Below are 15,977 nucleotides of genomic sequence, written 5' to 3' on the forward strand. Positions count from 1 at the left end.
CTCTAGTGCTGGATTGTTATTCTCATTTCCGAAACTCGCCGCACTCCCGGATCTCGTCCTCTTAAGGGTCTCATTGAATTGGGTTCCCAATTTGGAGGAATAAACGGGGGTGCATCAATATTCCAAGAATTTCCCAATGGTAAAAACCCATTTGGTTTTGGTGGGAAGTTCTGATTATTGTTTGATAAAATGTTGGAATTGGTGTTTTCATCAGGAAATTCATCTGGGATTTTGCTGGTTTGTTGGCAGGTATATGTTTCTCTGCAAGGTTGAGGCTGCCAAAGTGAGGATGATCCCAAGAAAGTATTGAAAAGCCTGCTCTGTTCTGAAACAGAGTCCCTGCTTTCTGCATCATCTCTGATTCTAAGTCTGCCAGCATTTGTTGTGCCCTTTCATAAGCCTTGAGGTGGGAGTCCATCCCTCTCGGCCCGTCTGCTACTGCCGGTTTCACACGCCGGAGAGTCTGTTTCGCCTCGACGATTCTCCCCTGTTTCATTAGGCAGATGCCTAAATTGCACATCTTGTTGTTATCTGGTGCAATAGATAATGCTCTTCTGTATGCATCCTCTGCTTCTACATAGTTGTTTTGCTGCATCAGTGCCCATCCTAAGTTTCCCTGAAATAATAATTGTATGACGGTTAGTTATAAAATAATTGTTACACTCTGACTTTTGTTTTTTTTTTTTTTTTTTTTACAACAACACTTTGACTTTTGTCACCATTCCACAAACACTACTTTGACTTCTCATTTGTGATTTATATACATATAATAATATGGGACCTTATTATAAATATTATAATGGTTTTTGAACATATAATTACAACTCTGTGCCAATGTTACATCGGCATATGTAGAAAGGTTTAATGTAACAATTGTTTCAAATGAAGTAGGACGTAGAAGTTATTTAATGTAATATGAGGTAAATTTCCAAACATTTAATTAGACATACGCCGTATTAATGACTTAATGTTACATTGGCACAAGTAAAAAGGTAAAATGTAACCGCTGTTTTGGTTAAAGTAGGATAGATGGGTGAATTTTCGTAACCTGGGATCGTATCATGCTAGAATTTTGTCGTATATTTAAACATTAATAAATTTATTACCAATTGAAGAATTGAATAATTTTATGGACTAATTTCTTACCAGCAAACGAGTGGCCTCTTGCTCCACTGAGACCTGAAATTTTTTCCCTTGAGATCGCGCTGTTTTAGTCCTTTTCCCATTAAATGCTAACCCTTGTTGAATCAAATACAATTTGTGCTTCAAAAGAGCTATTTGATCATCCAATCTCCACATCTCTGCAACAACAAAACCACAATCAGTCAATTACCAATAAATTTTAGGATTACACCAATTTGTTTTTTAATCAATTTTCAAAATTCTAGTAAACTACCTTATAGAGATCCAAGAGAATGTTGTCAAGAGACTCCTGAGCCTGCTCCGAACACCGGCTTCGCAACGATTTAATAGCCTCAATCGCTTCATCAGCCCGATTTTGCTGTTTCATTACAATAGCCATATCCTTAAGAGCACTATCAACTCTATCTCCAGCATTAATTGCAGCCCAAAATAGAGGAATTGCCTTCTCTGGATCTTTATCCACCAACTGATCGAAATAACCCCCAAATCAAAATTCAATACATCAAAAAAAAAAAAATAAAAAATAAAAAAACAAGTACTGAATTATACACAAACCTGAACATGTTTGGCTCTAACATAAGGAGTATCACCAACAGGAACTTTATGGGTAATGTGGAATGACTCGGACCGGGTTCGAGGCATCGAAAGTGGCTTCGCTGGAGAGCATGGTGCTGAAGCTGATTTTGATGGCCTAAACCCAGGAGGACCATTCCACATTTCTTGCATTTTTTTAATTAATTTTTATTTTGAAGCAAGATATGAGTTTTTAGTAATGAAGATTAAGTTAAGTTAGATTAAATTAAATAATAAGAGAGATTAGATAAAAATGCAGATAATCAGACTCTCAAGTGCAGTTTAAGCAGAGGAGAGAGAAAGTTGAGGAGGAGGCAGAAGGGAGGGGAGCGGAGATGAAGAGAGGAAAGGGCAAGGTAGATATTTGGTTTGAAATTCTACCGTTGGGCAACGGTACTATGTTTATTTCTTTTTTTTTATTTTTATTATTTAATTGATTGTTCAAGTAGCCGTTAGTCCGTTACAGAGTCAGATATACGGTGGTATACATGTTCAGGTGATTGGGCTTGAATCAGCCCATCAATCTTCCTAATGGGAATGAAAAATGAAAATGCTCGATTTGGGTTTAAGATTTTGACAAAGGACTAAACGTCTAAACTTATACTGTATGATTAAAGAAATCATTTTGTTTCTTTCATGGTCCACATTATATTTTTATCAAAATAAATTAATCATCTACTTACCCTACTTGTATAATATAATACGGAGTAAAATGACTTTCTCAGGTCAAAACTCTGCGTCAATGCAAGTGATGCATTTAAAAAAATGCGAAGGTAGTACAACATGTAAATTGTAGCAATATTAAATACAGAGTAGTAATAAATCTACTTTTTAACATAATAAATTAGTCAATTTCAATACTAATTAATCATGATACCACTTCCTTGGCGAATATACTTTAAATCCACAATATAGAATTTATAATTTGGGGTTTTTGTTTAATTAAAAAAATAATAATTTGAAACTTATACTATATTTTATTCTATTAGCACAAACAAGTAATAATTGAATGAACAACATAGAAGTTTGAATCAAAATGATAATAATTGAATAAACAAAGGTTGTTCTAACTACGTAGCTATTGTAGATAATCCATTTGTCTGCTCTTTCATTCCAAATTGGTAGTCCCTGCATATTGAAATCAAATTCATTAATATAATCACTTGATCAGCTAACAACTTTATAGGTCTTCCAACATAACTCATTATTATTATTACTATCGATGAGTTCATTATTTGTCATTTGTATAAAATCGCCCTTCACCTTTACAAAGCAGCCCTTACAATGAACAAGGGTAGGAAACGCCGCAAATTGGGATGATCCAGTGAAATCAATCTCCCTCCACATTCAAGGAGGTATCCTTGGTATCCTCTATAAAGTAATGGTAGAGTTCTGGCGTCAACAACTCGGCTTGAAGTAGGAAATACATTATTATAGGTAACACAAACCATACCCATTACATCCGATGATGCGGCGGTTAGGGTTAGAGTTAGGGGTTCGCCGCCAAACCGTAAGATCAATATCAATCCATTTACAATTATCTGAGCAAAAAACAGTCAGCTTCAGAGTCAAAGAAGGATCAAAGGAACTACAATAACCTGAACCTATAATCGAAACGTCTTTCGATGTCATTATAGTAAGGATCCTCACACACTAAACTAGCCCATGATGTCTAATGTCTTATACAACGACACCCGATTCGGGGGAAGAGCAACCCATTGTTTTGTTAATGGATTACAAGTGTAAAACTGGTGATGACTATCTTTTCATTTCTATTAGAATTAATGCATAAGATTAAGTCTTTGAATGCAGCAACAAGTTTAGCTTCAAAAGGAAGAAAAGTCAAGAGGAATTTCGGAGAGTTGAATACCTTGTGAAACGGGGACTTTGTCCGAATTATCCCTTCATTGTTTACTAGTCGCATCGACAAAAACGTCCATGGAGGTTTCTTCAAAGGAAAAGAAAGATGTTTCTTGTGATTAAGGAATTTCATCCCAAATTTAGGGTTCGATATTAAAGATAACCAACGTTTCGATACAAATTTCGCTGTGATTACACTTTCACACCACGGAAGTCGAATAAATATTTCGATCAATAACTCGTCAACAAGATCTTCAATGCTTGTGCCTTTTTTTTTTTTTTTTTTTTTTAATGATGATAGATTTTCCATGCTTGTTAGATTTGCCATTTTGTTAGGGTGAAAAACCCTAATTTTTATATATACTGTCCTCTGTTTATCTTTTTCCCTAAAAACTTATATATGGTTAAAAAAAATTCTTCATTTTCTGTAACCTACTGCACATAATATCAAATATGATCTTAAATGAATTAAAATAATAATTATTATAAAAATAAAAATTGCCATATTAACATAGTTTGATTTTTATTCAAGGAATTATATAAATTTGTCAAAAACTGATACGTACGTACACCAAAACATGTCATGAAAATAATATGATTAGTGTCAAGCTAGGGTTTACGATCTTTTTTACTAAACGGGTCATTATGACATGACACGGTTAATCAAACCGACTTGGGTTAATGTTGAAATTTCCAACATAAAACCAAGAATAATTCGGAGTAACTACTTATATATGGAATTTGATATAAATCTTTTAAATGAGGCTAATATTTTTATTTTTTTATTATAGCACAAACAAAAAAAAAAAAAATAGGAAAGATAGATAGTGTTAAGACTGAGAGTAACCATTAAGAATACAAAGTAATAAGTAGACCTGGTTATTGGACATGGTAGCCCAATGATAACAGGGTCAAGGTCAAGTTTGAAAATTTTTTGAGGGTCATTATTAACACATCGTCAAATCAAGTTTTTTAATGGACATGCCATGACTCTTATGATCGAATATATAGAGGCAATATAGGGTTAAAATTTTTCGTTCATTTAATTCATAGTAAAAATAATGTAAAAAAAATTACATAAATATATTCGTATTTATATGTACTTAATTATGACTTTGTCCAATAATATATATTTTAATGGATAGTTTGTTGGCTCGGTCATTATCGATCCACAACCACACTGACCCGACCTTTTATTTGAAAATATGACCTTTGACCGACCTAACTCGACCCGCCCAATAACTAGGTCTAGTCATAAGCGGGCTTGGAGGATTGGTAATGGGTGAAAGTGGAAGAGAGATAATTTGATAACCAATTACCATGTTACTATGCCCTAATTTAAGGCCCGTAATGGAGTAACACTGTCACAGGCTAACATGCTAATTATTAATAACTACAACCTAATGTAGGTATTAATACCTACACCCCCGATCCCCACGTGTACTATACAACTTGATTAATAAAAATCAATTTCCCTTATAATTTTACCAACATTTAAAAGTTCTCTCTCCTCATAATTTTACCAGTTTCTCTCTCCTAAACTACCAACATCTTCCAAACTTGTCTTGAAAAAAAATCAGAATTCTCTTAGGTCTATACTAAAACATTAGATTTAAGAGACGAAATCGAAGAAAATTTCTACAAAAGAATGACTAACAATCAAATTGTAAGTTGATTTTGTTTATTTTTTGAAAAAAGTGAGTAAGTATAAAGATGGAGACTATCTTTTTACTTTTTTCATCTTTTGGGACCTCACTTTTATTTTTTCACCTTTTGGGACCTCAAGTGACTTTTCCGGCTAAATATTAATTGTGGGTGAGTTAAAAAATAGTCCCCTGGTTAAAAAAGATAGTCTCTATAAAGTCAACCTTTAAAAGATAGTCTCTTATATAGAAAAAAGATAGTCCCCTATAAAGCCAACCTAAAATGATAAAAAAAAATAGTCCCCCTAAAAGTGAGGCTAAAATACCACAAATATTATAGAATAATAGATCTATCAATATCTGTAAAAACTAAGGCTAAAAATAAATACTCAAATTTATTTAGAGTATTAATAATTTATATTACTTGCACAAAATAATTTCCTCCAAATAATAACAAAAAAAAAACAGAAACTCAAAATTGTTTGAAAAATCTCTCTCGCATGCACCATGTTTTGAGCGTTAATAATTTTTTAGAGCAGTAATTAGCGAGAAATGACTAATTGAAAGCCTTGCTCACCAAGTTTATTATGCATGTATGTACATTCAATATGGTAATTATCTTTCTATCCCTTATTACAAGAGTGATATGCAGTGGATGTGAAGAGGTTCTAAAAAATTAATTGGGTTTGATTTTTTAAATAAGCTTTGGTTAAAAATAAATTTATAAACGTTTAACCAAAAATAAAAATTTGCTTAATAAATTTTTTTTTTTTTCATACTAGCTTGGGTTAAAAATTAATTTATAAACGTATTTCATTTTTATTAAATTTATATTTGATAGGATTTAAGTTGGAGAAATAGGGATTTTGAGCATTCTCGTTAAACTGACTCTTAAATTATATAATAAATTTGATACGACAACGATACTTAATCATCGAGCCGTCTGCCTGTTGTCGGCATTTATTTTCAATTACCAAGCAAATACAACTCTGGCCCCATATTTCTTGGTAATTTTATTTTTAATAAATTAATACGGTATACAAAATAAAAATAAAAGATCCTTCAGTTTTTGGATAAATAACAGTTTAAAAAATTGTACTTAAATTTCCTTCAGTTATTTTTTTAGGAATTTGAAGGACCTATGGTCTTGGAATTGACATTTATTCAATGAAGGGACTATATTTTTTATTTTTTTTTGAAATTCAATGAAGGGATTATTTTTGCTCCAGTGAGTTAAACAAGAATTAGTTTGCCGGATTGTTAACTAGAGGTCTTAAAAGGTGAAAAAAAAATGAGTGAGGTTTCAAAAGGTGAAAAAACTAAAAATTTAGTCCCCATTGTTATACTTAACTCAAAAAAAGTTCAAACAATAACTTTTTATTTGCCTAATTCTTCAATAATATGAAATTTCAGCGGTAGTAGTTCATGATTTCTTATAATTTTTATCATAATAATAATTTCTTGTGATAGATTATGGTACAACGATGTTTGGTACACTTTATTTTAAGTGGAATTAACTTGTGGTGTGTGTTATTAAATTAGCTTATAAAATTACTTGACAAAATAAAAATAGAGTGTAATTGCCTAATTTTATGGACAAATGATCTACTTCGTAGGATTATAGAAATGTAAATTTAGTTCGGAGTGAAAAATTATTTTTTTATGAATGTTCATTTTTATTTTGGTAAATGTTCATTTATATATTAGTATATGGTCATTCACAAATTAATAGTTAATCATTAGAATTCTTCACATATCTAGTAAGAAATTTCAATTAGAGTTTGTGAAAACTCATAGTTTTTAATGGAAGTGATTCTTATAATTAATGTTAATTGAATTATGTTACAACATTTTTCCATAATTATAACGTAATTTAATAAAAACTATTATTCGGAGAATTTCAACTAGCTAGTACATTTAATCTATCGTAAATGTTCATTTTAGATAGACCTTATGTTCATTTGTAGAAGATTAAATATTGAAGTTATAATTGCCAACAAATATTCAAATTATAATAATTAAAATTAAAGACAAATTATCAATTTGATTTATGAAAGTGAAGCATCAATCATCAATTTATATTACTTAATTTGTTACTAAAAAGTGTTATTTGACGAAAATTGAATAGTAAATTTTAATCTATCGTAAGTGTTCGTTTTAGATGGAAAAAAGATCATTTTAGATGGAATTTATGTTCATTTATAATCGTTATCATAATAATATATATATATGTTCATTTAAATTTGTTACATGTTCATTCATTTCTTTGCTTTATATGTTCATTCTCATATTGAAAGATGTTCATCTGCAATCTAATACAATATTTATTTTTATATCTAAATATATTAATTTAGTTTTATACTTGTTCTCATATTAAAAGATATTTGTTTCAAATTTTAATACTTGTTTGTTATTATATTAAAAAAAGCTCAATTTAAATTTTATATTTGTTCATTCTCGTATTGAAATGTTCTTTTGACTTTTAGTATATGTTCATTTTGTATGTTGAAAGATGTTCATTAGATATTAATACTTGTCCATTCTCATATTGAACTATGTTCATTTTATGGTGATGTGTTCAAAATTTGTTTTTATAAATGTTTATTTAATTATCCTGCTTTGTTCATAGTGTATTTTGATTGATACTTACATTTTACTTTAAAATAATTTGATCTCTTATTACACATGACAATAAAAATAAAAAAAAAAAAAAAAAGTTGAAGACGATTAAGTGTATATTGAGAAAAATATATGTATCAAGGAAAACGCACAAACATTATAAGAGTAAAAGGGGGTACAACTATATACACAAGGACGATAATTCTATGTACTTTTTATTTATACCAAATGTATTCAATTTTTTTTTTTAATTTTTTTTTTTTATTCAAAGGAGGCTGAGCCAAGCCAATAATTCACTTTGTAAGGCACATATATGATATATTGATACGTACATTTTTGAATTTAAGATTTGCACTTTTTTAATTGTTTTTAATTTTATTCTTAAAATTAAGCATATGTACATTTGAAAAGTAAAATAGTTCCCTTTTATGCTTAAGAAACAATGAGTATGTATTAATTTAAAATGATATTTAATTGTAATTATTTTAAATTCTATATTGAGTGATATTTTTTCAAACAAAGCCTATTATTTGACAAAATAATAGGACAAATAAATAAGAAAATCTGTGTAAAAATAAAAATGGAAAACATATACTAATTTGAGTATAGCACGTCGTATTACCAAAATTGAATATTTAATGATATAAAATTAAACATTTACATATATAAAATTGAACATTTTACATGTGATTAAAAACCGAAAAATTATAAAATGACGTCATTATGATGAGAAGGGGTGCAAAGAGTGCTACCTACATGGGGGTGTAAGTAAAAATTTTTATAGTGCAACATAAGATCATTTCCACAAATCTAACATATGTAGTAAAAAAAACTGGGTGGTCTTGTGAGTTGTGACTCTTGTCGGTCTTAACATTCAACATAATTTGTTCGTTAGCTATTACTCCTCCGTCCCTTATTTACATGCCTTCTTTTCATTTTACATGGGAATTAAGGAACTTAAAAACCACAATTGGAAATTACAAATATGCATGTGGGGTTAGAGAGAGATAGAGAGAAAGAAAATATAATTGGTAATTATTGAAGAGATGGAGAGAGAAAGTGTTAAAATGATGTCAAAAGTACACACAAAAAAAAAAAAAAATAAAAAAAAAATAATAATAATTTGACAACTTATCAAAAAAGGAAATATTGTCAAAAAATACATTTTTTAAATAGAAATAGACATGTAATTTTGAAACCCCCAAAAAGAAAAATATGCATGTAAATAAAAGACTCAGAGAGTATTTTTTTTTAATGGAATTCGTTAATTATTTAAACACAATATAATGAACTACTTTTAACAAAAATAGTCCTTTTTCTTTGACGAAACTTAATTAAGCTTTATCATACACTAGTACAACTAGTCAACTACGTGATATACTTTTACTGTTTTTAGTGTTATTAAGTGATTGACACGTTAAATCAAAATAAACATAGTGAAACAACAAGGCACCAAAGTGAAATTATGTCAACTCTAGGGCAACAAAGTATGAAAAATTCCGTTACAAGTTTGAATTAAAAGAAGAAAGTACAAATGGTATATACTCTACTAGTATGATATTCAGTTATTCAGACTTAATTATATCAATTATGATTAAGTATAAATTCATAGCGTTCCTTCAAAAAAAAAATTAGTATAAATTCAGTGACAAAGTGAGACAGCTTAATTCAGAGGGATGAAATTTCACAAAATACTTGATTTGGTGGTAAAAAAAAGTACATTTACTAATTACGTATTTTGTCCCGAGTTCTGTAAAGCTAGAGTTTCAAGATTTGGACACAACATTCACGAGCCTCATAGTAGACATGTACAAGAACAACAAAAACTTCACATAGATCACAACTATAATACTAGTATAATGTTTCTGCCCTGTGACAGAGATACAATCATATCAAATGTAAACATATCCCCGTCTTCTCTAAGAAATCAAAACCAAAAGATAGCATGTACCAATGACCAGTTCCTAGTGCACGTATAGGTCCATATCTTTCAGCCCCATGATTTATAGCGCACGAAAGCTATCTGATTTATCGAGTCTAGCTGTACCAGAACTTGATGATTCCCCCATTGCATCAGGAGAAGCTGTTACTGGAAATGACTCCCGCTTCAGAGATGTTGGTATTCCAGATATCTCCTGGAGAGTAGAAACTTGAAAAATTACACGTGTTCCGTGATAAGATAAATCTACTTCTAAAATTTTATTAAAATCTAAGTTCAATAGTGCTCACAACCACTCAGCAAGCACTTTCAGGCGTTTCAGCAAGTCAATTAATTTGCACAAAGTTGGCAGGCATGCTTCCTTGCTTATAAACGCTTCATAATATAAACTGCTTCCTTAAACACCTCCATATCAACAACAGTTTCACTACATGTATCCTTGTCATTGACATCATTAAGACATTTCATAGAGAAGCATGATTCCACAAAAGGAAACTAGGATTTGGTATTAAAAAAAAAAAAACACTGCAAAACAAATAGTTCTTGTAAATATAAGTCAGTTTCAATAAGAATAGAGTATCAACTTGAATTGAACGTCAGTTTTGTGATGTCTTCAAATACAATTTCTAAATTGCTCAAACTCTTCACATAACCTATATAGCAGTGCCAATCACTTAAAACTCCAACTAGGGCATGTATAGCTTGACATTCCTTTTGGACCAAAAAGATACATCACGACAACAAATCTGCTAAATGTCTTTGAACCCAATTTCTATATTACTCAAACTCTTCATTTAATCTAAATTCCATTGTCAAGCACTCAAAACTCAAACAAGGGCATGGAAGCTTGACACTCCATTTAGACCAAAAAAAAAGCAAAATTTCATAAAGACAGATAACAAACACCCATTATTAACACTAGCAGTCGAGTTCAAGTGATTTAGTTCAATATCATCTTCAACAGGACTTGACAACATTGCATACTTTTTTGTTTAGAATCAAAATATAAATGGCATAGCAACAACCTTTCCCCAATTATCTCACAATATGCTCGATTTGAAATGAAATCGGAACAAAAATGAATCTCGAAATAGTCTTACATTAGAATATCTGTCTTGAAGCCAAGAATTACTTTACTTCCCCTGAAATAAAGATAATGCATTAGCTACAAGTACCGGTAACCCTTTTTTTCCCAGTGATTTCGTTTATGGTTGATAAGAATGATAATCTATCTCTCCAATGAGTCATACCTCATACTACAAAATTCATGGCATACAAATTTACATCTAATAGACTATTAAAATAAACACACAAATATGCAAGCAATAATGAAATCAACATAGATGTCAATTAGCTTAGTTGGTTAAAGTCGTAGAAGGCGCAGTCAGGATAAATCAACCCGACTACGTCATTGCTCTTTTTGGCACCCTTTATACAAAAATACGGAATAGAAACAACAAAACATAGATTAATCATCTGATAGATTACCTTCATAAGATGCATTCTCAAATCACCGGGACGAACACGATTACCAATACAGGCCGCCACAAATTTGGAGTAATTGAACAAAACATCTGCAGCAGCTTGTTTTCTCTCTTCAGTCTGCAAATTACCCAAAAATAAAAAATTGAAATTGAAATAAATTCGATTATTACGAAAACAATTGCAATTAAACAAGTGAATAAATAATTTAGCTCACAAAATGAATTATGAGAGTGACTAGATTGATTACAGAGCAGAGTTAGGGTTTTGATTTTGAAAAAAGTTTCAGAAGAACTATTAAATTAATTATAATTGCGATTAAGTTGAATTACAGAAATGAAAAATTCATAAATAAAAAGGAAAGTGAAAGATTGAGTACTGAACCTCGTAATCCTCTTTCATCTTGAGATTGAATATTTCTTCTTACTCAAATGTCTCGTTCTGTCTTTGATCTATCTTTCCCTTGTGATCTTTCTTTTATTTTCAAGCGGTTAGCTTTTTCTGCTTTTCAATTTAATTTTTTTTTTTTAATTTTATTTACTCATAATAACAAGAAGGATCCACTGAACTTGTAATTTCAACACGAAATGCCTACGTGTATTATTTTTTGTTTTATTTAGGGGTGAAAGTTCGATTTTCGGTTTGGATTATGGTCCAAACTGAATCCAAATCGAAAAAATTCGGTCTTTGATTTTTTAATCCAAATTCAAATCGAATACGGATTCAGTCCAATTCAAACCGAACCGAATTATTAATATAGAAACCGAATCCAATCCATAAACAGAATTTTTTTAGCTTAATTTCGGTAGATTTGCAATTTTTTAATTAAAGATTGTACAATTTAACAAATAATAAGTTAACAAGACCCAAAAATCGACAATACCCAGAAAATTCAATTAAAAATTACTAATTATTTGCGAGAATAAAATTTGAATTTAATTTAACAAATAACTATGCATTGGAGTAGTCTAGAAATGCATAATTATTTGCTATTGGACAAGGGACGCAACTAAATAGTAATTCTAGCCAACAAAAACTACTTTGGAGACCAATTTGCCAAAAATACATAGAAGAAAGATGAAAGAGAAATGGGTAGAAGGGGAAGCGCAACTCCGATTGATTCTTCATGGTCGGTGATGATGGAGCGGAGGCCAGTTAGCGTGTAGCGGAGAAGCAAAGGCTGGTGAGGGTAGAGCGAAGGAATTAAACATTAGTCGCCTGGTCGGTGCTTAGAGGAGGAGCGGTGGTCGGCGATTGACTGAGAATTAGGGATTAGGTTTGCCGTGAGAAAGGGAAGAGAGAGTTAGGGATTTTTTTAGAGGTTTATACATAAAGGGGAAAGTGGGCTGCGGAATTGGGCTTTTAAGATTATGAGCAATAATTCAGTTTTAAATTTCGGTTTTTGGTTTCTTTAAGCCCAAAACCGAAACCAATCCGCAATCCAAATTTTTTTAAAATCTCAAACCGAACCAAACCGAATTGTAAATAAATCCAATCCAAATTATAAATTCGGTTCGGTTTGCGGATTTATTCCATATTACTTTCACTCCTAGTTTTATTGGTTGGTAAGGTGAAGAGCTATAACGGTCGAAACTTCTCACAAGTCTTTCCGGCTTGAGATAGCGGGTTAGATACTTTGGGATAGAGAGGACCTTTCATCGGGGCCATTCGGGACCCGGCCCTCCGTAAATTATTGCAATTAATTAGTTAACGAACTAAAATAACCTATATTTACTTATAAAATATTGGGATATAGTATAGTTTTGAGCAAGAGGTTAAATATTTAAATTGCGGCCCCTCTAATATTTTCGGCCAAGATCCGCCACTGCTTTGAGAGTAGTGAAGGGTAAAGGAATCTCCATTCCGAAGTGCTTACAGTGAGATTTGATACCAAAACCACTTGGTTGTGATATACAAAATTTTCTATTAAACCCCAACAAAATACTCCAACAATTCCCCTCTAGCCCTCCTTTTCAAGGCTTTGTTTGGTTGACAAACAAATTCATGAGAAGTTTGATTTCCAAAGGAAATGAATATATGCATACTTGTTTGGTTGATAATAATGTAGGAATTGGGATCTCCTAGGAAGTTCTACTTCCCACAAAATGGAGGAATTAACTTACCTAGTCCCCGGTCCCCCCCACCCCTAGGTAAATGGAACTTCCTATGAAAAGTGGAAATTCCTACATCCAATCAAACAATTTTTGGGAATTCCTAAGAAATACAATTTTATAGAAATTGAGATTTTTTGGGAATTTCTACTTCCTACATCCAACCAAACAAGGCCCAAAATTTGTACTACTTTGTACTTTGTATTTTTATTTGCTAAATTTTGACTTTTATAGTAAAAAAATAATATATTTGTTTAATACTAACGATTTACACAAATTATATGTATTTGAATATTATAAAAGTCAATTTTTCTTTTAAAATTAATGGCCACATTTTGGGTTCTGTCACTCCGTCTGGAGGGTTGAGACAAGGTGACCCAATATCTCCGTACTTATTCCTACTCTGCGCAGATGCTTTTTCGAATTTATTGAACAAAGCTGCTACAAATAACCTCATTCATGGTAGTAGGATATGTAGGGGGGGCCAGAGCTCACATTTATTTTTTGCCAATAACAGTATTCTTTTTGCTAGAGCGAATGTGCAACAATGTTCCGTTATATAGCTAACATTATCAGCAAGTATGAGAGGGCATCGGGTCAGAAAGTTAACCTAAGCAAGACCGAGGTCACTTTTAGCAAAAAAGTTAATACTGTTCGGAGGGAGGAAATTATTGAGATTTTAGGAGTTCAGGAGGTGGAAAAACATGAAAAATACTTGGGCCTTCCTACTATCATTCGCAGATCTAAAAAGGTGATTTTTGCAGGGCTGAAAGAAAGGTTATGGAAGAAACTCCAAGGGTGGAAGGATAAATTGCTTTTTAAACCAGGGAAGGAGATACTTATCTGAGTTGTGGCTCAGTCAATTCCAACGTATATGATGGGTATATTCAAAATCCTTGACACTCTGATCGATGATTTTCACTCTCTTTTTGCAAATTTTTGGTGGGGTTCGAATGACACCACTAGGAAGATGCATTGGCAAAGATGGGACCTCCTATGTCAACCTAAGGGTAAAGGGGGAATGGGATTCAGTGACCTCCGTTGCTTCTATCAAGTGTTGCTCGCTAAACAATTCTGGCGCCTTCACCATAATACGGGGTCTCTGTTGCACTCAGTTCTTAAAGCGAAGTATTTTAAGAGCTGTGATGTTTTGGAAGCAAATGTGGATTCTGATCCTAGTTATGCTTGGCGAAGTATGTGGGGCGCTAAATCTTTGTTGCTTGAAATGGAGATTAGGTAGTGGGAGTGCAATTAACGTGTGGAGTGATGCTTGGTTACCGGGCAATACTTCATCTCTGGTTCCAACTCCGTCGGTGGACAGTGATATGGAACTAAGAGTTATTGATTTGATTGACCACTCTTGTAATTCCTGGAATATTGAAGCAGTGAACAACACCTTTATTACTGAAGAATGTGCACTTGTTTTGTTAATTCCCCTGTCACATAGATGTCCGAGTGATACTATGTTCTGGTGGCCGAGTAAAAATGGAGAGTATAGTGTTTGCTTTGGGTATTGGCTCAGCAAAAATGGTGGATATTTTGACAATGGAGATACGTGGGATAAGGTGTGGAAGATAATCTGGAATTTGAATACCCCGCCTAAGCTCCGACATTTCTTTTGGAGAGCTTGCAAGGGCTTCCTTGCAGTCCGAGAAAGACTTGTCTATCGCCATTTGCTTGATGATAAAAGTTGTTCAATTTGTGGTAATGGCGATGAGTCTATTATCCACGCTATCTTTGAGTGTTCTGCTGCTAAAGATATATGGGCAACAAGCAATTTCACGAATTTACTTGACCAAGCCCCAAGTGAGAGTTTCACTGCAAGGCAACTGTGGTTGTGTGATAGGGTCTCGAAGGATGAGCTGACTGTTATGACCTCTCTTTGCTGGGCAGTGTGGCACTGCAGAAACAAGGCAACATTTGACAACGAGCCTTTTGATCCTGTTGCAGTAGCTATTGGGATGTCAAAGCTGGTCCAAGATTACAACACTTATGCTGTTAAAGTCTACCTCAGGTGGTTCATGCTGCTCCATCTAGGAATAAGTCATGGCATTGCCCAACCTCGGGTGTTACAAAAATAAATTGTGATGCAAGGGTGGGCAACGAGTTTCAGATAGGTGTGGTGCTCAGAGATGACCAAGGAAGCATTCTTGCTGCTGCAGTTAGAAGGGGAAGGGCAAAATGGTCTGTTGATGAGGTAGAAGCTGCTGCAATGGTGTTTGGTTTAAGTATTGCAAAGAGGCTGGGCTACTCGAAGGTGGAAGTTGAAAGTGATGCTTTGAAGGTGGTCTTGGGCGTTAAACAAAAGGCTGTTGGGTTCTCCTCATTTTTTTCTTTGGATTAATACCATTTTTTAATCCCAACTTTGACCAATTTATTTTTATTAATCCCAACTTTGGATTACTCCTCAATAATCCCAACTTTGATATGGCCTATCATTCCTCGTACCCAACCGGTTTCTTAACCTGTTGTACCAGGTCACTTGACACATGTCAAGTCCTGATTGGTCCAAAAATTAAAAAAAAATAAAATAAAATAAAAAACAAAAAGAAACCAAAAATCACAAAAACCAGCCAGCCACCTCCATCCCACCGCAACCCCACCGCC

At 32.6% G+C, this 15,977-nt stretch overlaps 2 protein-coding genes across 2 annotated transcripts; both read right to left on the reverse strand.

Annotated features, from left to right (window-relative positions):
- Positions 1–3: 3 nt before the first annotated feature.
- Positions 4–2,369, reverse strand: LOC110719769 (protein POLLENLESS 3-LIKE 2-like; the record flags this gene model as incomplete). The annotated part of the gene is given in 6 exon segments (XM_021898748.1): positions 4–101; positions 104–340; positions 343–616; positions 1,147–1,299; positions 1,394–1,609; positions 1,699–2,369. Coding segments are annotated over 6 exon segments (1,149 nt in total), but the record flags the coding sequence as incomplete, so codon positions are not given.
- Positions 2,370–9,505: 7,136 nt separating this feature from the next.
- On the reverse strand, positions 9,506–12,069 carry LOC110719765. The gene is made up of 3 exons (XM_021898744.1): positions 11,644–12,069; positions 11,266–11,379; positions 9,506–9,973 (listed from the first exon to the last, which is right to left on the reverse strand). The coding sequence occupies exons 1-3, from the start codon at positions 11,659–11,661 to the stop codon at positions 9,842–9,844; spliced, it is 264 nt and encodes an 87-aa protein (XP_021754436.1). The 5' UTR covers positions 11,662–12,069; the 3' UTR covers positions 9,506–9,841.
- Positions 12,070–15,977: the final 3,908 nt, after the last annotated feature.

The sequence above is a fragment of the Chenopodium quinoa genome, unplaced genomic scaffold (assembly GCF_001683475.1).
Source record: "Chenopodium quinoa cultivar QQ74 unplaced genomic scaffold, ASM168347v1, whole genome shotgun sequence".
NCBI classification, from domain to species: Eukaryota; Viridiplantae; Streptophyta; class Magnoliopsida; order Caryophyllales; family Amaranthaceae; genus Chenopodium; species Chenopodium quinoa.